This window comes from Serinus canaria, chromosome 4 (assembly GCF_022539315.1).
Source record: "Serinus canaria isolate serCan28SL12 chromosome 4, serCan2020, whole genome shotgun sequence".
NCBI lineage: Eukaryota > Metazoa > Chordata > Aves > Passeriformes > Fringillidae > Serinus > Serinus canaria.
This window is the reverse complement of record NC_066317.1, coordinates 20,989,296-21,011,403: the sequence shown is the minus strand read 5'-3', so window position 1 is coordinate 21,011,403 and position 22,108 is coordinate 20,989,296. Positions and strand designations below refer to the sequence as shown.

Genomic DNA, 22,108 nt, shown 5'->3' with positions numbered 1-22,108 from the left:
GGGGCAGGTTCTCCCAGCCTTGCTCTGTCCTTCAGGGCACTCAGGCATGCTAACAGGGGGCCCAAGGGGAGCTCCTCCTGCAAGTTAATCCCTCTCATGCTCCTCCTCTGAGTAATGATGGGCCCATGGGAAGGGTCATTTGCCCGTTCCAGATTTTCTGTATATTCCCCATGTATCTGTGCAAATCACTCAGTGTCTCTGTGATTTACCTCTGCAAAGTGCTTTGGGACCAAAAGATAAAAGCTTTAGGATATTTATTTCTTATTGCAGCATTAACTTCCTATCTGCAGCTGTTTGTCTAATTGTCCTGGAGGTTTCCTGTGGGCTTCTAGAAAAACAAATCTGAGACAGGAAATAAAGTTATTTAAAATAATTAGAAGAGGAATATGAATGCCTCTTGCATTCATTTGAAGCATTTGAGGACACCCCCCTGAATATTTCCATCCTGCATCTTCTCTCCTCTAAGTTTTTCCTTCATTAAACCTGTTGTTACACACTCATACTCCCATTAATTCCCCAAGAGACGTCTTCTGACATCAGTCCACCCACCGCAGCTTCAGACTGGCCACAACTTTGCACAGCAGTGCTTCCTATTTCCATCTATGTTCCCCAGCTCCTTTTGAGCCCTTTGTGTGGGATCTGGAGCCCCTGTGGTGAGGGTGGTCTGATGCCTGAAAGGCTCATAAATGTGGTCTTGATTTGGAAGTGAGTCCCAAAGCCCAGTCTCCATCCTACACCCACGGGCTTAAATGAAAAACAGCTGTCGCTTGGATACAGTAGTGGCAGAAAAGAAGAGCACGGTGGAAAAGAAGAGCAGAGCCAAGGTCTTGTGTGCTGTCAAACAAAAGTGCTGCAGTCAGTAGCACCTTGGCAGGAACACTTGCATCCTATGAGTGTAGTTTTTTCGGTTAATTAAATATGAGAATGGGTTGGGCTAGTAGAGCTGTAGCTCCTTCACAAAAATACCTGGAAATACTCAGGGAAATGGAAAGCCAAAATTATACCTGACTTTTACTTCTATGCAAACAAGTCTGCCAGATGATCTGGCTGTAGTCTAACACTCTTTAGAGACATTGGGGCCTTAATGACCATGCTAAACATTTAAGTGTTTTGCAGACTGCCTTGATGCCTATCTAAGTGTCTCAGTTTCCTGAGTGGTATCTTCTATGCTTTCCTCTATCAGCTCATTAGGCAGAGAAATCATCAGCTGAAGAATTGCTATTCCTTAAAACTACATTGGAGAAATCTGTTCCTTTTTAAACTTTTTTAATAGTGGGGTTTTTTTGGTGTTTTTTTTTTGGTTTTTTTTAGGGGAAAAAAAAAGCATTTGTATGGAGCAAGGCTTTGCACATAGATCAGATTTAGCGAGGCTTTCTTTGCTCTGCAGGTAGGGTGCCAAATCATTGCTCATGTTATGAAGGGAATGAGAGGTGCCTGTCACACGCAGCTCTGACCCATACAGGATCTAATTTTGTGCTGCCTTTACAGGTTCACTGCCTGTATTCATTTTGTCATTCCCATGCATTCCCAATTTGTACATAAATGAGCAGCAGGATGTGGTAAGTACCAGTAGAGCTGCCATTCACCTGCAAGGTTACGTACAGCTCTTTCTCAGGTTTTGTTGGAATGCCTTTCACAATTCCTTGTAACTTCTCATCCCCTTCATACTTTTATTGTAAGAGTAAAAAATGAGTCTTTTGTCAGACACTTCTGTGTCTACTATTCCTGAATACAAATCTTTAGGCCCTTGCAACCTCTTCTATTTTTTGCTCCCAGGTTTTGATTCAGAGAGGATCTCGGTTGGTTGTAGTTTTTGGGTTCCCAGTGACTTGTATAATTATATTTTTGTAATGAGTGCTGATGCTGCTCCTGGGTTGGTTGCTGTGCCCTCCTCTGAAGAGGAGTAAGGATTGCCAGCCCTGAGGACCAGCAGTGCCTAGAAGTAGATCAGGTTTGCTTTGGGGGTTAGGTTGAGTGCTTTGGTTTTCAACTAAGGTGGAAACCAGTATTGGAATTCAGAGTGGTGGGGCACCTGGAAAAAAAAAGAGGAGAAGGAGGCATTTAGACCTACAGGGATACTTTGATGGTATTTGCTTACATAATTTAAAAGGTCTTTTTTTCATGTCAAAGTCACACAGATCTGCAGAGGAACTTGCTTACCTCCCTGGCGCTCCCCTGTAGCTGACGAGTATCATGGACTGTGCTGTACCCAGCTGTACACACCAAAGGACTTCTGTGACCACCAGGCTGCCTTTTTGCATGCCTTCCTGCCATCATTCCTTTGTTCACTACAAACTAAGAAAAACCTCCTGGTGTTCAGGAGCTGGTGTTTTGACTGCTGCCCTGGCACCACTCTGAAAACATGCTGGGTGGGGAGCAGACAGTAAATTCCCAAAGCTTCATCTCTGTCTGGAGAAAGTCACTTCACTTGACAGCACAGTGGACAAAGCTGCTTTAAAAGCAGCTGCTAGCCTTTTTCTTCTTTTCTTTTTAGTTTTCTTTTTTTTTTTTTTCTAAGATACCCAGGTCAGCTGTGAAATGCCATTCCCCAGCATGCAGAACAATGGCAAAAAATGATGGGGGTCTTAAACTTCTTCCCCAACCTGCTGTTCCTGCACATTGCAGAGTAAAAAAATAGGAAAACAACTGCTGAGGAGGCTCCCGAGTGACCCCTTGTGTCACATTGAGACTGTCCTTGTTCCCACAATAGCTGCACCAGCCACTGAACTGTGTCATCACATCAAGTTCACAGAAATAAGGCATTTTCATGTTGTCTCTGCTTCTCAAAGCCATGCAGAGTGGGTGTGGTAAATACATACGTGTGCAGATACATATTTTTTATCTGTAACATGTATAAGTCACTAAGTCAGTAAAATAAACAACTTGATGTAGATTTTTATATATAAATTTACACACAAACCCATTTTTTGTTCATTTCCCTGCCCCCCCCCCACTTTGCAAGGGAATGTAAACATGCTGTTCAAAATTCAGATGTTCTCATTTGGTTTCCCAGATGTTTGAAGTTCAATAGATTTCTTCTTGTTGTTGTTGTTTTTTTCATAATTTCCTCTGCTTCATCTTGTGAAGTGCTAAACCATTATTTCTTTTTGCCTGCACATTGAGATTCATCTGTAGGCTCTAAACTGCTCAAAAGTGCTTCAATTTTGCATGAGCACTAAGCTGGGGACTGGGAAGCATTACCCACTGCTGAAGGCCCAGATCATTAAAAAGAGCATGTAAATCCTCTGAACCAGAAATGAAAAGTGCACAGATCTTCTTTGTGAAGTCTCAACTGCTGCTTGAAGTAAAACATGAACCATTGGCATGTTTTTTTCCTGGCCCTTGAAAAAAATTAAACCCACATCTTTTCTCAGCTGCACGTTCCTCAATCAAAAGAAGAGAAGATTGGGCTGTGACCCAAGAGCTGGAGCTGCTAAGAGCTCATACTCCTGCTTTTCTCTGTGGACAACCTGTGTTCTTTCCACTCTCTGTAAGCAGCACCAGCCAGGCAAGGAATTGTTTGGGGATTACCACCTGGGGTTTCTTAGTGTCAGGATAACTTTTGGGTCAAGATGCTTCAATGCACAATTGTTTCTGCTCTTAGACTTCAGCCTCTGTGAGTTCAGAAATTATGATGCCCACTGTTAAATGTAAATATATATTTACAGGTAGGTTTTCTTTGGAGTCCTGCTACACTGGAACTTAATGCCTTGTTCCAGGAAAAAGGAAAAAAAAATGTGGCAACTGTAGGCACATATTGTTGTATGTGGAAGAGAGCAATGAATTTTGAAGCAATTTGTACATATTTGCAAAAACTGCTGTCAACCAGAAAATAGCCTTCATTAAGAAACAAAGGGGAAGGTGTTTTTCTTTTATTTCTGAATGGTTTGTAGTCTGAGAACAAGCAATCCAATGCTGTTCCAAGGTATTAAACAGCAGTAGTTCAAGGGTGATGTAAAGCAATCAGCTGCTGAGATTGGCCAGGGGAGGAGATAGCAGAGGACCTATTTTACTTTCCCAAGGGGACAAACCCACAGAACTGTACTGGCTACCCACACCATGCTGGCAGGGACCAGGGCACATGGCTTGTTTTCCACCAGCATCTAAGAACTCTGTTTTGAAATCTCCCCTGCATCTTACACAATTTGGTCCTTCAGTTGTTACAGGGAACAGAACAAAACCACCTTGTTTTCACTGAAAGAAAAAAAACCAAACAGAATATATGTTCTTTGATTCCAATTCAAAGCAAAATCCCTCTGAAGACAGTCCTTTGTAATTTTTGTGTAAGTTAGTTAAAAAATATTAGGGGACCTGGGATTTTAGCTTAACTCAATACCATTAGGTGGTAATTAGATAACATAGGTATGGGATGCAAGCCAGTGCAAACCTGACATGGTTTTTAGAGCAATCTTGACTTTATTATGCCGTTGCCTTCACCTGTGTTAATTTGAGTTCAGAATGTATCTGTTTCCTAAAGAGAAAGCTGTGAAGAGACCAAAAATAGCTGGAAGCCTTTAATTTAAATATTTAGGCTAATATTTGTGGAAAACTGTTTGTGAACTTCACACAGTTATTTCATATTGCCAGCCAGCCTCAATTTACGTAAAAGCAGTGTATTGAGACAAAACCAGGTGTAGGCAGTCACAGTGTGAAGGATTACTGGGTATAAAAGCTGTTTACTCTTTTAAACTATCTCTGGATATCTGTCTATCTGTCTTTTGTTAAGATTACAGGTACTCTATATAGAAAATAAGCTATAGGCAAAGTGTGCCATTCTGCAATCATCTGAGTCCATTAGGGTGCACAGAATACATTTTTCTCAGCAAGAACTTTAATATTTAAGCTGTTCTTCTTGTGCATAGCCTATTTATTCATTTTTAAACATCAAATTCTATAGCTTAAGTACTCTGATATATTCTAGTGGAATAACTCTCTGACTGTGAGGGATCCATCTCTGCAAGAGGGTAAATAAATTTGAAGTCCTGCATAGCACTGATTTTTTTTTTTTTTACCTTTGTAAAAAATTTACTTCACCAAGTAAAGCAAAACAGACACAGGTTGTCTATACTGCCTGTGATGAACAATTAAATAAATTGGATGGGTCATGCCATGCTATCCATAAGTACAAAGATCATAATTCTTTACTTTGGTCACTTATATTTTGCTATTAAAGGTAAAAGGACAAAAGACTGCATAAAAAGAAACCAATCTATTTCCTTTTGATTAAATCTGTTTACAGTCATACCACTTTGACTTATGGTCTTGGCCACGTTCACAAGGCAAAAGCTATGCTATTCTTTTAAGTGGTTTTTTGGTGAGGCTTTGTTAGAGCTCCTAAGACAGATGAGGAATATGAGGAACATAATTTGAGTCTATACCAGCATGGGTATTTCACAGGTGTGCAGAGGAATGCCCCTAGCCCAGAGCTGTTTTGCTGCTGGCTCCACAAAGCCTCTTTACATCAATCAGAAACACTCTCTCTGCCCCCTGTGTCCCCTCCTAGCTGTGGGAAGGGGCATTTGGGGTCTCATCCACTTGGGGGAACCTGGGCTTATCTAAGAAGGGAGAGAACCTACAGCACAAAATACCCGGTTTGTGAGGATGGTCTGAGAACCGACTTTCCAAAACTGAATGTATAAAGGGCTGCAAGTTACCTTTGTGAAAATGGGCTGTATTTCCATACTTATTGGCTGTGGCTGTGATATACCAGCCATCTATATGCAGGTATTACTGCAATGTCTTTTTCCAGACCAGTAGGTCATAAAGTTCCATCTCCTTGAGAAATGTGTTCTTTGGCGTATGTGATAACTAATTAATGAAATACCTTTTGGGCACATGAAAGCACAAAAGCAAAAAAAATGTTTGAACTACTTACAGAGAAAATAAACAGAGTTTATTTCCATGCAGTTTCTTAGAGTTTCTGTAAGTGCAGTTTAGCCTTGTGACTAAATAGTTCCTGTTTACTGTTCTGCCAGAGGGTTTAGACACATACCAATGTAGCACTTTCACCAAAATTGCTCTGTCAAAGTCCTGAGAAGGATTTTCACAGGTCTTAGGTATTAATATCAAATGCTGAACAGTTTTGACAGCCAAATTATATCAAAACAGTTTCTTGTCAGAACGATGCCCAGTGAGGTGTAGATATTAACTCTCTGACCTAGACTGACTCCAGGCTGAATAATTACATTTAATTAATTGATAATAATTTTCTGTTTTCTGATATTTATGGTGATCATTTATTGTCTTGTGCAGTCTTATGTGGTCATAGATCCTTGAGATATTTTTGCTTCCCTAGAAAGAAATGCTTCTGATCAGCAAATCTGTTTCTTTTAAAATCATTGGGAAATTTGCCAATTACTTCAGTGGATGCAATATGGAAGCCATGAGTTATAACTGCAGTTATCAATAATCTGCCATAATATCTACAACTGCATTGCATTTGCAAACATTAAAAAAGATAACATTTGTGCCTCTGACAACCAGATAATCTACCTCAGAACTAGTTAAGCACTTGGGGACCATGTGTATGAAGTGTGTCTTTGCTTAATTGTGTTTCTAGGATACAGTTATAATAAAAGACCATGCATATAAGGCATGATTCCCTCTTCACACTTCCTTTTGCTCCATGAGGGGTATTAACTTAGATTTTGATATACACCATGAGCTAGTGCTTCTCCCTGTGCTTATTAGCAGCTGGCAAACTGAGAAAGATTCCTTCCACCCTCTGCCCTTCTCTGCCCATTAATCCCTCATAACCTGCAAATACAGAAATAAGTAAAGTTCTGGTTCCTTCCTACCTCTTTTCAGAGCCCAAGTTGTATAAGTCCCAGAAACACATTTATTTTATTGAAATGAATAATTGAAAAGGCTGTGATAGTAAGTAGGCAAAAATTGTGACTTACAGACAACTTCTTAATTCACTGGACTGGGACATAATTGCAGACCAATGCAATGACAATGAAATTTATGACAAATGTCACAAGACTTCTTCATTGCTATCCTCCACCCGGAACTGGACAGAGAACTACTAGGACAAAAGAATATCTTAGACTGGTTGTCATGCTTTTGATCCAGCTGGTGACTGAGCCACACACAGCCACTCACTCCCGTGGTGGAATGGGACTGAGAATCCAGCAGGTAGAAGTGAGGGAGCTCATGGGCTGAGATAAAGGCAATTTAATAAGTAAACCAGAAACTGTGCAAGCAAAGCAAAGAATTTATTCAGCACTTGGTAGGCAGGCAGGTGTTCCCAGGAAAGCATGGCTCTATCACAGGTGACTTTGCAGGACAAATACCACCACTCTGAACATCTTCCTTATTCTTCTCTCAGCTTTATATGCTGAGCATGTCAGGGATATCCCTTTGGTCAGCTCTTTGTGGGTTTATAAAGGGAACCTGTCAAGCATTCTAGCTGCCCACATTGCTGTTATTTCCCTTCAACTCTGTTTGTTATGGAATTGCTTGAAATAGGAAGATCCTGACTTCTTGTGGGTTGTTCCACCATCTAAATTATTACTATGTAATTCTGGAAATGTGCAGCTTACTCAAGTGTTCACAAAAAACCCCACATTTTTGCTGTGTATCTTCACCTGCTATATAGCTTAGCTGTATAAAGAACTAGACTGAAAAATTCAATATGTTTCTAAAGAAGAAGATAAGGTAGAGGATTTACCCTTCTGTGAGAAGATGACATTTTTTTCCTTAGCACAGTGACAAAGGCCAGTACCAGATATATGATGCATAATTTATTGCTTATCTCTTAGTCTGTCTTGTCCTAAGTGTATTTGGGCAAAACACAGGGACTCATTTTGTAAAGCAACTTCTAATTTTGCTCCCAGAGATTGTGCACTCGCTTATAATCAAGCAATTTGATAAACAGTTGCCTGAATAAGAGGAGCAGCATGCCACATTTTCTGGTAATATTGAGACATGGGTTTTTCAGCTTTTTTTCTCCTTTTTCCTTTTTTTTCTTTTCCATTTCTCTAGCTAATGCTCTTTAGTGTAGAAGCAGAAGCAGGTCCAACAGAGATAAGATGAAGATCTCTGTTTGAAGTCATCATGCAAGGGTTTTCCTGCACTTGGTGCCCATGGGAGATGGATAAGCAATACACTCCTGAATGAAAGCAGACAGAGTGTGCCAGCTCCTCTGTGAATTCTGATGTACAGCTGGTTACAAGGCAGTTGCTATCTGAGATGTCTCAGCAAATTGCAGTGTTTGCAATATGGCCTAGAAAGGGATTTTCTGTTTGGGGTGGTGTCGGAGGGGGCTAGCAGAAGAAATAAGATTGTGAGCTGGTACAACAAGTGAAACATGTCTCCATGTGCTTGCCCCAGGGTCTGAGGGTGGGTGTGTTTCAGCTGGTAAGGGTTTTCTCCTAAATCAGCATTGCTGTTTGTGCAATAAGGCACCAGTGGGTTATGCTGGGAAGCAGTGGTGGAATCAAATCTGAATTCTGGCCATGGATCCTTATATCCCAGATGATCTTGTGGCACCACCAACTGGTTTTGTACATTTGAATTCTAGTTTACCTTAGAGATCAAGACACAATGTTGGTTTTTGCTTATAAGCAGAAAGAGATATAATTTATTTGCTGTGGAAAGAAGTGTGCATCTCTTTGGTCATGGCACAGCTGTTAATACTACTCAAAGACCAAATTATTACTCACAGCAATCCCAAAAGACATTGTGAGGAGTAGCTTGTTATTTTGAATTAGAAAGCATTTTAGGAGGTCCAAGATAAAAAGTTCTGCCGGTGCATTCCTAAGGAGCAGCTATTTGTAGTATAGTTTTGTACAACAAAACTATACTACAAATAGCTTGCTTCCACAGACAATCAGAAAACAGCATTTGTGTCCTGAATGTTAAAGTTATTTTGTAATAATTATTAACCAGCATGGTCATTATGAGCATGCTTGTTTTGGCCCTTGGGTAACAAAGTTCACTGCTCCATCAAGCTCAGTCATAATCAGCCTTATTATAAAAACATAATATTCTGACCTTCAAAAGATCTCTGGGCTAGTACAGTAAAAACTGGGGGAAAGAGCTGAATCTTCAGGCTTGCAGCAGTTGCACTGGGAAAATATAACAATTTTTATGGATGTAAGGTACATGCTCCTCCCTACCCTCTTCATGCTCTTCTCACCAGGACAAAAGCTATCCCTCAGACCTCTCTTGGAGCCAAATTAGCTCATCAAAGCAAAATAAGTTTATAACACAGTATTAACTGCAAATCAAATTCCCATGCACTCTTTGATTTCCATTCTTTGGAGTGCTGTTACCATATTTTGAGTATTTCATTTCGAAGAGAAGAGCCATTAAGTGTTTCCCCCAAAGAAGCTGATTATTCAATGGCTAAAGATGTCAAGGATAATGAAATAAAAAGGGAGCTGGTCTGTGATAGTCTCTAGGAGGAAAATGCATCTCATTAGAAAGCATTCCCACCAGGGAAGTCTGTGGTGTTACATGCCTTAATTCCTTTCTGCTGCTAGGTTGTTGCCCAAGTTTGGGATGCAGGCAGCATGCAGCCGCAGTGACAGCACACAACTGTGTGCAAACAGTAATTAATCACTGGCTCCCTGAATGGAGCCTCTGTGAGGCTGGAGGCAAATCAAAGGGCTGGCCTGCTTTCCAGTGCTTGAGGAACACACCATGCTGTACAACTGGGAACATTCACCTTATGAATGTCCCCTTGTAAGCCCTGTGGCAGGAGGCTGAGGGTAGCTGGCCTCCACAGGCTCAAGTCTGTGCTCAGCAGAAGGACCTGCCCTTTGGTGTTTGGTGATGGGAACAAACTGTGCATGCTCTGATCCAAGGATAATTCAGTTCAGTTTCCTGGCAATGCCAGAAAGAAAAAGAAAATCAATCTCACTACGCAAAAAATTTGTATGTGAATTTATATATTCAAGGCTGTTTGCAAGAGTGCATCTTTGAAATGGCAGTGGTGTTCTCTACAGGCAGATATGCATTAGAAATTTGTCAATACTTTGGCATCATCAGCAAAGAGCAAATATGCTGAAAAAAGGTGTAAACACTTTCTCCCACCCCCACCCAGTAATTAAGAACCTTTAGACCAGGAAGTGCATTTTGAAGCAGAGGAGGGGTTGTGTCAGTGTGAAACACAGTGGTTGTCATTAGAGGATCCACACATTTTGCCAGTGATCCTCACAGTGGTGTCTGAGACACCACAAAATTTCCTTGCACTTAGAAGAAGCAAAAAGGCTTCCCCAGAGAGAGCACTGTGTGGGAAATGTGGGCAAATCTCGGTCTGCTTGGAAGGATGGCAAGTGGGTCACTGTCCTCGTGGGTGCAACTGTGGGTTTGGGGGAGGGTTGTGCTGAGATGGGTTATGGAGGGGAGGGCCAGAGAGACTGCCAGGCACTGAATTGTGTTTCACTGTGTTATAAAATCCCTTTAAAAATATCCCAATATCTGCAGCATATATGACAGTAGTAGTGCCCTAATAAGGCACTACTTGCCTTGAGTATAAGGCAATAAGCTTGCAATAAGCATACTGCAGCACATGTGCGCATCATTATGAAGTATCAGGACATTTTCTGCCATCCTAAAATCCATTTTCCTGGCAGCTCAGTGTCACAGTGAACAGGACTTCTCTCTGTGCTGTGTCTGTCTAGCAAAAAGAGATGAAGTACAAAAGGGCTAAAGAATTCATATAAATTGAATGATTATGTGGTTTTATGATATATCAAAATAAAACTGGTCTGGAATGTCCCTTGATGTAAATTGTCCTAGAGACATGGTACAATTTATATTAGCTGAGGTGCTGTTTCTCCAATTTGTCCAAAATAAATGCTGTATGTGATGAAAGTCAAAATCTCAGCAATTAGTTTTTCACTCACCCACATCTCTCATTATGCAGATAAAGTGGGAGTTTCTTTCCTTTCGCATCCTTATGATAGTCTGTGTTGCTGAGTAGGTATTTGTAGAGAGCTGTAAGGTCTCCCAGCAACTTTGCAAGCAGATTTCTGCAACTCCACTCGTTTTCTGTCCACCAGTAAGGCCAGCACTGACCAGTGTTCCTTGCCCCCTGACAGGTCTGATTGTGCGGGAGGTGAGCATCGAGATTTCCCGGCAGCAGGTGGAGGAGCTCTTCGGGCCGGAGGATTACTGGTGCCAGTGCGTTGCCTGGAGCTCCGCAGGCACCACCAAGAGCCGCAAAGCCTACGTCCGCATTGCCTGTGAGTGCTGGGCTCTGCAGCTGCGCTGCTGGTGCTGAGCTGAGCAGAAGTGCAGTCTCTGCCATTTCAGGGAGATGTTTCGTTTCCAGCCACTCCGTGTTTTGTGCAGTTATTGATGCATACTGAAACTGAGCCCTTCAGAAACATTCACGAGAGTTTCAGTGTATTCTCTCCTTAAGGGCTAAACCTTGTTCTCCTGTGTGTGGCATCAAAACTAGTATTTATTGGGTACAGCAGTTTTTTGTCCCCTGTAAGAGTGCCTGAAGCTAATGAGTAGGAACTTAACAAAGCAAGCTATGGAAAGAGGTGATACCTGCTCTTTTCACAGAGCCACAGAATGATTGAGTCTGGGAGGCACCTTTGGAGGTTATCTGATCCAACCATTGGCTCAAGCCAGGGACACACAGAGCCAGTTATCCATGACCATATCCATATGCCTTTTGAATAACTCCAACAAAGGAGACCCCACCACCTCTCTACACAACCTGTGCCACTGCTCTGTCACGCTTGCAATGAGAAAGTGTTGTCTGATGTTCAGTGTGAACATTCTGTGTTTCATCTTCTTGCCATTGCCTCTGGTCCCATCACTGGGATCCACTGAAAAGAGCCTGGCTGTGTATTTGTTGCACTCTCCCATCTGGTGGATGGGATCACTCTGAGCCTTCTCCTCTCTGGGATGAACAGTCCCAGCTCTCTTGGCTTTTTCTTGTAGGAGAGCTGCTTCTGTCATCTTTGTGGCCTTTTGCTGGACTGCCTCCAGTATGTTCTCTTGTACTGGGGAGCCCAGAACTGGTCCCAGCACTCCAGAAGTAACCTCACAAGGACTGAGTCTAGGGACAGGATCAGCTCCCTCACGTGTTGTCAAATACTTTTTCTCTAGCACAGCCCAGGACATTATTAGCCATAGTTGCTAACATTTGCTACATTTCTCACTTAATGTCAGCTTGGTGCCCACCAGAACACCCAGGCTCTTTTCTGTAAAGCTGAAAATATCTATCACTGCAGTCAGATAATAGAACTGTTGTTCCTTAGCAAAGAAAAATTGTGTGTTTAGCATATCATGTGATCAGATTGGTAATATGAGTTTGAAAGTGGTCATCTGAACCCTAGTATTTCATCATTGTTATTCATGGCTACTAGCCTCAGTATTTATTTGGAACCATTCCCAGCTTAGACCCCAAGAACACAGGGCAACCAGTTCCCTGAAAACAGATCTTCATTTGACTGTACAAATATTTAATGTTCATTAATTTTCAAAGAGGTTCTTTTCTTTGTAATAGAGTAGTCACACTGGGGACTCCCATTTCTCTTTCACATGATGAAATACATTTCTGTATAATAGGAACAAAATATATCATCTAGAATTGCCTTTCTTCCACTGCTTTCACTCAGCAAAAACACATTTTGTGAGAAAAGGTCATTGGAAGCTGGATTTGCAGCATACTTACATTCCCTGCACTGTGCCTAACAATTTATAATAGGATAAGAGAATTCCTTCAGTCAAATAAACCTTTTCAGAGACATATTAGAGGAAGGACTATGTCATTATAACTCTCCATTAAGGGCTTGATTCTCCTTCTGTTCTTGAGAAACTACTACTTGGTTAAATCTTCAAAGAGGAGGTACCTTCTGTATAAACATTCAGATACAAATCTCAGAGGTGCTATTTAAATACCTATTTTTGAATGCTTTTAGTCCAAGTAAAATAGGAAATAAGGACCTGTACTTTTAAGTGTAGGCCTGCCCTCAGAGAAGAATTTCCCCAGGGCGAAGGGGAATTAAGATTATTGTACAAGACAGTCTTCCTGCAAAAGCAGAAATGCCATTACATGTGTGCATATTGCTTTCCCGCGGCAGGAAGCTTTTCAAAACTTTGAGGATTTTCCTTTTTTGTAATGAAACAAAAGAGAGTGGTTTCAATTCTTTTTTCTACCAAACAGTCAGTCAGAGAGGCTTAGCAATGATTGAACAGGTTTTTTAGATTATGACTCTGCAGTTAACTCATTCAGTAGATTTTCGTGTCCTGCCAGGTAGCCCCTGACAGATGACCATGAAATTAACACAGTTTGGAAGTATTTTATATATACTTAAGTGTATTTTACTTTCTATTTAAGTAACTTTTGTGTCCTGGCATACCTGTGCACCTAATTCCTATATAACACATAATCATTATGTGTCAATGCAAGTTATTTTATATCAACTGACATTTCTTCCCAGGTGTCCACATTTCTATTGAAGGTGCTCATAATACAGAGTTTGCTTGTTTTACTTACTATATTTTAGAAAAAGGGGAACAATCAGTTCAGTGATTTTTCCAGTCTCAGTGGCTTTTTTTTTTTTCCTCCCAGAAAAGTCTAATTAAATAAACACCCGGGAATTTTAGACGCCTGTAACTCAAAAGTGGCTTTGTATTTTACTGAAGTTTTTTTAACCTCTTGTCCCTTATTTTGGGGTTCTTGGACAGCTATGACACAGGAAAGTCACTTAGAGTCCCTGGGATTAAGGGTTGAAGTATGAGCCCTACAATCTGTGGATTTTACACTGGCAACAAAAGCACATTCTCTGCAAAATTCTCCATGCACAGCTTTCTATAAATTTGTCAGGTAACTCCAAGCTACTTTCTGGGAACTCGGAAGGATGATGTGGGGAATATGCCTTACTTTCTGATGTCATTTGGTCTGCAAGACCGCTGTTTTGACTAATTACTAGTTTTGATGCCACACAAACATGGTGTTTTACACAAACACTCATCTGTATTCACAACTTTGACTTCTTTGGACTGAATCTGCACTGGCAATAAAAAAAAGAATTGTGTCATAACAGACTTTCAACACAGCTGGCTAAGTATTCTGATGGTTACACAGTGTGCCATGAGGCTGGGGTACAATGTAGGTTCTGTGCAGTATTTGTTAATCCAGGAAATCAAGGATGTCCAAATCAGAAGAGTCCATCTCTCCACCTCAGTCTGTAGCTATAGCTGCTTATTTGTCACCAGTGCAGTCTTCCCTTTTAATTGGCACAAGAGTGAGCACTGACACCTTTGGGAAAGGTGAGGGGCCAATGGAGCATGTAAACTGCTTAAGTGGGATTATTTATCTTAATACCTGAACCTGGTGATTTTATCTTGACAGGTGCAATTGTAGCATAACTACCCATATCTAGCACATTAGGAAAAGCTTCTCTCCTCTTTCTCTCTCTCTCTCTCTCACCCCCGTTCCCCCATCTCCCTCTCCCTGTTCATTTACTTCTCCTTTTCTCCTTATCCACTTTTTGTTTTTTCTCCCTTATGCCCTTATGTCTGATTCTGGAATTATTGTGTCCTCTCAAGGGCTGGAGCTGTACTCCATTAAAACAAACAAACAGAGAAATAGCACCCAGCATCACTGTTCACTGAGCGTGTAATAGAATTAACTGAAAAGTAATTTGAAAGTGTGAAAAATGTGCATCCTGGAAAAGCAGCTTGTGTTTGTTTAATACAGGGTCAGGCAAGTGTCAGAAAGTACATAACAGCCTGGTCAATGGAAGTTCTCTGTGAAAATCAATTGCAACATTGCTATGACCAAGAGCTTCAGTTATTCAGGAAAGGAATGATCTATAAATATGGACTAAAGATGCTGCTGGTGCTCAAAGGTTGCCCATGCTGGCAATACAGACAGGAAAAGAGCCTGAGTTTAAAGACAACGTTCCAGCTTCCTTAAGTGTTCAGGGCATTTAACAGCAAATCACTGTTGCACTCCTGGATCATGCCTGTGCTGGGAAATTGCTCCCTTCTGTGCAGGCTGTTTCTGCAAAGGCATGTCTTTCCTGTTTCATGGAATTCATTGTCTTGGGGCATTGGTCTCCCCATGAGAGCAGAGCTGAGCATTTCATCCTCTTAAACCAGCAGATTTGTTGGGATTAATTTTCACTTTGCCATTTTAGATATATCAGAAGCCAACGAAGTAGTGACACCTAATGTACATATCTTGGTGGAAAGATACAATAAATTTTCTGAGATATTTGCCTAGGAAAGTGCTAAAACACATTTCCTATTTATTCACATATTTCTGATTTATTCTAGGCAAATCCTATGAGGAGTCTTAGAAGTCACTAATATGCTTTGATGCTGTTTTCCTGCTCAATTAAAAAATTTTCCTGTTGTGGAGGGAGGGAGAAAGGAGGGATTTTGGGCAGGTTTACCTTCAACTGTGAAAAGTGCAGCTGAATATAAGGTTTTAATGTAAATTTTCTGTAACAGAGCTGATGGCACTGAGCAGATAAAACTGAACGAGGCAAAATTCCTGTTAAAACAATGAATGAAATCTGAGCCTGTGTAACCAAAAGTAGAATTAAACCCACTGGAACATATATCTGATAAAGACTAAACAATAGCTGCAGGATTTGACCTAATTTTTAGATCAGATAATAAAGGGTTGGCTAAGACAAATTGCTTTGAGCCCCTGTGCATAGAGCAAACTCACTTTTCATTTGCACCACTTTGGTGTTGCTGTAGCTTCACTGACTTCATGATGTTAACCCATTCTCTCCTTGAGAAAATATAGCAAAAATTTAAGCCCTTAATCTGCTCCCAGGTTTTGGGTTTGTTGAACATCAATGAGAAAATAGAAGCTTTTTCTGTAACTTCTATTACCTGATCTTTTCTGGTGTAATGGATGTGAATAGTTTATTCTTTTCCTTTATTCACTATCTTAAAATGAGAATTTAAAAAAAACAAGAAAAAAGATTTTTAAAAGCCCTGATGTAGTAAGAAACTGTGCTTGTTAATCTTTTTTTTAATTCTATACTAGTTTCCCACATACTTATCTGAAAGCCTTTCTTCTCCCAGACATTTTTTTCAAAGGCATGCAGTTAATATATGCTTGTCAGATACTGTATGCTGATAAGATAAATGCAGTACAGAAAATTAGATTGGTTCATCTGATGGTTTATCTCCGCTTACAAGGGGTTTGCAGTTATGCAAAGGAGCATATATGAAAAGCAATCACATATTTTTTACTCATACTTGTTTATCTCATCTTGTAGTGCTGGGGCCCATGCTCTGTGGCACATGGCTGCAGTGCCTTTCTTCCCTCTCTTCTCATACCTGATCCAAGCAGAGCTGTGAGGACACATTCTGCAGCCACTAAAGCATTAGAGCCCTTTGCAATAGGAATGAAGTTGAGATAAGCAGAAGGGAGCTAAGAAGGTCATTTTAATAGGAAGGCACATCCAGGATATCCAGTGTTAAACAAGAACATTAAAATGTGGTTTGTGTACTTTGGCAAGTGTGTGTGAGAGTTAGCAGAGATAGGACCTTAATTCCTTCCTTCCTTCCTTGTGTGCCATTTAAGTTTCTACTAATCAATATCCGCTGCTTGGAGTTAATAAAGGGATGACTGAGGCATGTGGTCTTAAACTGAGATTACTGGAGAGCAGCAGATTACAGAAAGGGCAGCAGAGAGGTTAACTGTGCATTTAGCATATTCAGTCCTACCTACCTCTCTGCCTGTGCTCCTGGAAAGCTCTCTTCTGTACCACTTCCCAAGTTAACAGGTCTGACCACTCCCTAATTTAAGAATGCAGTTGCCACAGTAAATAGAAATTACATTGCACTGTATGGAAAAGCCAAGACTTTATAAATTAGGGTGGACCTGATGTTTGCATTGCTTAAAAAACAAAAGGAAACTACTTCACTGAATTAACAATAGTTTAATCCCCCTATTGGAGCTTTGAGAATATCATACCTACACTGTCATGCCTAATAAATTAGAATCTTTCAGTACATTCCAATTGGGGCCTTAGTGTTGATAGATCCATCCAGGAAGTTAATAAAGTTTTGCTTGTATTGTAGTAGTCACCAGACAGCTCTGTGGGTTATGTTAGTGCATCAGAAGAGCAACAACAAAACACCAGTTACATGAAGAGTTTTCAGTTTGAGTTTTTCAGTGTCTTGCAAATTCAATTCTACATGTGAATTGTAATGTACACCTGATGTTTCTAATGCCTGTTTTTAGTACCTTTAGCACATCTGTTGTGCAAAAAGTCACCTCTTGAGGTTAGGTCATTTGAATATTGCATTTAGATTTATTTGAAAAACAAGAACTTAGGAGTCCATCTTCAATCACCAAATAAAATAATGAATAGAATGAAGTTTATAAGTTAGTTTTCAGGTTAAGCTTACAACAAAATATGGAGCTATCAAGTAAAAATAGAAGAGGAGAACAGTGTGATCAACATACACCTGGGAACCCATCTGCTTAGTGGATTCTTGACAAAGTTTGTTTACTTGTATTTTTTGCAGTTGTTTCAATACAAAATGTGTGGAGTGGGTCATTCTTCATTATAAGCACAGCCCACAAGGATGCTGGGTTGCAAAAAACAGTTTAGTCTTATGAGCACCTGGCTGAATTAGCTTGGAGCTAAAGGGTGGAAGGGAAAGAAATGGTTTTCTTGCAGTAAGCAAGAAAATCTGTAAGCAGTGAGTCTATAGAGTCATTGGGGTATAGTGTAATCCCCAGCTGGCTGAAGATGCCATTGACAGAATGAGGGCTGGCCAGTCTGCCCCTCCCATTTGTTCAGGCTGAAAATCCAAAGGAAATAAAAGAGGAGAGAAGGTCCTGGGCTCGTGCAGAGTGTCTTGCAGATGGTAGCCTGGCAGGCAAAAGGCTCATTCTGTAGCCCAGGTCAGTGGATAGAGCAGCCTGCATGCCCAAAACAAGGTGTGCACTTTCAAGAAGCTGCTGCAGTCCCCCTCAGCTGTTTGGCCCTGGAAGCTCCTGCTGCTTCCTGGCTATGAGGGCCACCAGAGGGCCATAGACAAGCTCAGCCCAAGCCATGAGCTGCCAAGCATCTTTGGAAAGGTGGAAGTTCCACCATCTGTGATGTTCCTCTCCAGACTGAAAAGGTGGCTGTGTCAGCCTCATGGTGCTGCAACTTTTGTCTTTAGGACTGGCCAGAAGTGAAACAACCCCTCCGGAAAAGAAAGGAGTGGCACAGAGTTGTGTATTGAGGATTAAGAGAGAGTTTTGAGGTGTTGACTTATTTCCTCAGTTTTCACCTCCAGCTGCTGAAGCATGGGCCAGCTGAGAGCCCAGCCCTGTCCAGCTGCAATCCCATTCCATGAGCAGCAGTGCTCTGGAGGAGGGCAGGAGGCTAGGAGGCTTTGATCAATGCCCAGTGTGCAGCTGGTGCAGCAGGGGACTCTGCAGGGCAAGGCACCACCCTTAGAAAAGCCAGTGACAGAGGTTGTAGAGGGATCCCCTGGGTTACAGACTGATGACACTCTTGTGATTGCCTCACTGGAAATCTGGTTTGATCTAATTAATAACAGAGCTGGAACCACACTAGAACAAAATGGAAAAAGAAGAGGTTTTTGTACCTAACCTTTCCATTGCTTGCCCACCAGTGTGATTGATCCCCTTGCAAAGGTCACAGACTCAGCTGTGAACATTAAAGCAAGGGCAAACTCTGCCTGATGGGGCAGGGTTTCTTACATTTAGATTTGCAATTCAGTATTTATTAGCTTTTTTTTTAAGCAAAAAGGTGTCTCTCAACTCTATCCACATTGTGGAAAGTGATGGAAGAGGAAGAGACCAGTTTTACAATGGAAGTCATGTTTCTTAAACTAAGAATCAGTCATCCAAATTTGGGAATAAATGCACTGAGAAGAGTTTTCACAAGCATGTGGATTCTCTTTCTCTTTATAGAACATCAGTGGCATTTTACCAGTCTTTTCCCACAATTATTTTTCTGTTTGGGTGTTCTTATTAGGCCAGGTAAAATAGAATTGAACCTTGTGTCCGAAGAACAGTCTCAGGGGAAGGAGGTAGGCTTGAAATCTTAGTCTCATATCACATATTGGTCCTCTAATAACAGCTAAAATTTTACCAAGCCATATTCACTTTTTCTCTGATGCTTTTATTGTATTTTTTGCTTTTGATGTGTTTGGTTTCATGTGGATGCCTGTATATACTTACCTATATACAGCAAGCTGTCTTCTATATGGAAATGCACACTTTTTTTGGAGGTCTTTTCACATTCTTCAACCCTTGTTTCTCTGAAAACACACACTGAACATATTTCTCTCAATAGCCATATTTAATATGACAGTTGTATAGAAAACAACTGTGTCTTTTTTTCTTTCTGTGCTCTTAAATCTTGCTCATATTTTAGATTGTTTGTTCTGATCCTGTTCAGTAAACAGGAGGAAAGTTGATGTTGGAGTTACTAAAAGAAGAGAGTTAAAAGGTCTACCAAGGGCAGAAATCCATCTTTCCCTGACAGTAATGCTGCCTTGTTCTGTTTGTCTGGTTTCCATCTAATGCCTGGCTGACAAGTGTCCGTTTTTCATGCTCATTCATTAGTCACCCTTGCATTAGCACCACATTGAAGCACCTGGTCTGCCTCTTATCACGTTTCTCAGAAATGATAAAAGATATCCTTATAGTTTTACCCACCCACGCATCACAGTAAAAAACCCAGAACAACAAAGAGATAAAATATATTTGATTAAAAAAAATAATAGGGTTGTTCTTCACTCTTTCTTAGAAGCTGGCAGGTAGAAAAGGAAGAGGGAAATGACTATTACCTTTTGCAGGCAAAAAATCCAACTTCTGAGTGTTCTGTAAAATAAGATAAAAATGTGTTAATCATATAATGAAGTAATTTAGCAGTGCATCAAAAATTAGATCTAATGCCCCTTTGTCCAAAAAACATAGCAATTCAGAAGTGAAGTTAACAACGTGGAATACACTGAGAGTCTGATTTCCCATTACTTTATTTCAGTTTTATGCCTCTGAAAATTTCCTTATTTCCATGCAGCTCTTATGCAGCCTTCTGTCCTTATCAGAGAGGATTGTGCAGAGTATTTCAGGAGTCTTGGAGGGAAGTCTCACCATAGGTATGCTGTAAATGTGCTGCAATATATGCCACAAGAGCCCCCTCTGAATTCACTAGGACTCTGCCTTAGTAAGGAAAATAGTGTGGCTCAAGATGCCAGACCAGAATTTTAATTGCTGCCTTTTGTTTCTTTTATGAACACAGCCTTGAAGGGAAGGTACAGGTAGGTTGAAGCACCTGGTGGGTGTGCAGGCTGTTACCTGAGCCTGGCAGTGACATCCCTCTAGTCAGAGAGCTGGTGAAAGACAGGGTGGGCCCTTCAGCACCACTGTCCACCCCAGCTCACTCCACTATGGGGAAAATTACCTGCAGAAGAGGAGGAAGGGTATTGCTAACACCAGCAATATAGGATTATTCTACATTACCAAACCAATAATGGAAAGAAAGTGCAGCTGCCTTTCTCTCTTGTCCCCCTGATGGAAGGTAAGGGTAGGGAAGGTGCTCTCTCAGCATCTCAGTAACAGGGCTGCTTCCCACCTGAGACTTTCATAATGCACACTGCCTCTTCACAGACAGAGAGGTCCTGATCCAGAATGGATCAAATGTTTTATTGATTTGCTTTTCCAGCTATATTTTTAGAAGATTGTTAAAGCTTCTTTGGGAGGTATTTTATTAGTCTCTTACCATTCTCTGGGAAAATGAATCCCTTCTGTCCCTGCTCACAAGCAATTGTAACTTATATGACACTTTGAGAAATTGAAAAGTGTTATTGAAAATACTCTGCTCGGGAAAGATCCAAAGTCCCTCAGTACATTAGCAAGCTCACCCACTCCCAGCTGACAGTGTGAGGTTTCTGTGATGACTATAATTGTTAAATGGCAAAGGAAGCTGAAGATTGGAGAATTGGAAGTATGTCATTGTTACCCACAGAAATCATAGCAAGGGCCATAGAGAAAAAGTAGTCATTTCAAAACCCAGTGCTGTCCAAGCAGGGTGTTTCATGATAGTTACAGCAGATGAGGAAGATGTTTGTTGAGGCTCTTTGCTTCATCATCAGTTAAAAATCCATCTTGGGTGTGTCACAACCAGCCAACCTTATGCTTGGTTAAGTCAACTAACCATAAGTGCCCTGCCCTGTTGCCATCTGGAGCCATTTGTAGGTGACATGGCTGCTGTGGGAGGTGGTGGGATAAAGCTGTGAACATGTGGGAGGGAGCCAACAGGATATAAGAGCTCCTAGTCTTGTAAATACACAATGATGTACCTTCACCTCTGCCAAATTAGTATAATTTACTCAATAGTATCTAATGGCTCCTTTGAGAAAATTACTGCCTATTATGTCAAAGGCTCTACTTAGTGTATTTTTAGTTTGTGGATCGTTGAAATGCTTGAACCCAACAGTGCCATTAGAGCATCCTCCCACAGCAAGGCTCTGTGGGTGGGGCAGCCAGGAGAGCAGGGGGGCAGAGAGTTCATCTCACCTGCAGCAACACCACTGCAAGTGTTCCCAGGGAAAAGGGGCTGTTCGTACCCAGCAATTCCAGCTGTTGGTGTCAAATATACTAAAGGGGGACTTTTTTACCATTATTACACATTTCTAGATTAATGCTATTTACTTTTCCATGCACTAAAACTTGGGGAATTTTCTAAAGGCAAGTACTTTATGGGAGAGGTGATTATTGTGCACGTGAGGCAATGTAGAACTAGAGCTCTGTTAAATATTTCAGGTAGGTAGGTAGGACAGTAAATCAACATGTCAAGAAAAATATTCAGATTATTATCTAATCTCCCTCTACTGTCTTCAGCCTGAACACCTGAAAGTTATTATTAATATGCTATTTAATACTGTGCTTATGTGCTACTATTACAGTAACTTTCTCATTTTCCCTCAACCATGATATTAGAGCACAATAATTGCATTGTGCATGTGTGTGTACCTGCTAAATGCACTAAGGTGTACCTGATATAGAGGTAATCCTTTTCTTCTGAAGATATCTATGAAACTAGCAATAGTATGTTCTTATGGGGACTGCTAGCAATATAGCCCCAGCGGTTTGCTAATTTGAAGCAAACTGCATTATCCTGACATTATGTGT

The 22,108-nt window shown here is 40.9% G+C and overlaps 1 protein-coding gene across 1 annotated transcript in view; it reads left to right on the top strand.

Annotated features, from left to right (window-relative positions):
- Positions 1–22,108, top strand: part of UNC5C (unc-5 netrin receptor C) — a 243,763-nt gene that overhangs the window by 162,234 nt on the left and 59,421 nt on the right. Inside the window, exon 3 of the mRNA XM_009101296.4 lies at positions 11,052–11,195. Within this exon, the coding sequence (XP_009099544.3) occupies positions 11,052–11,195 (144 nt within the window). The remainder of the gene's footprint in view (positions 1–11,051; positions 11,196–22,108) is intronic.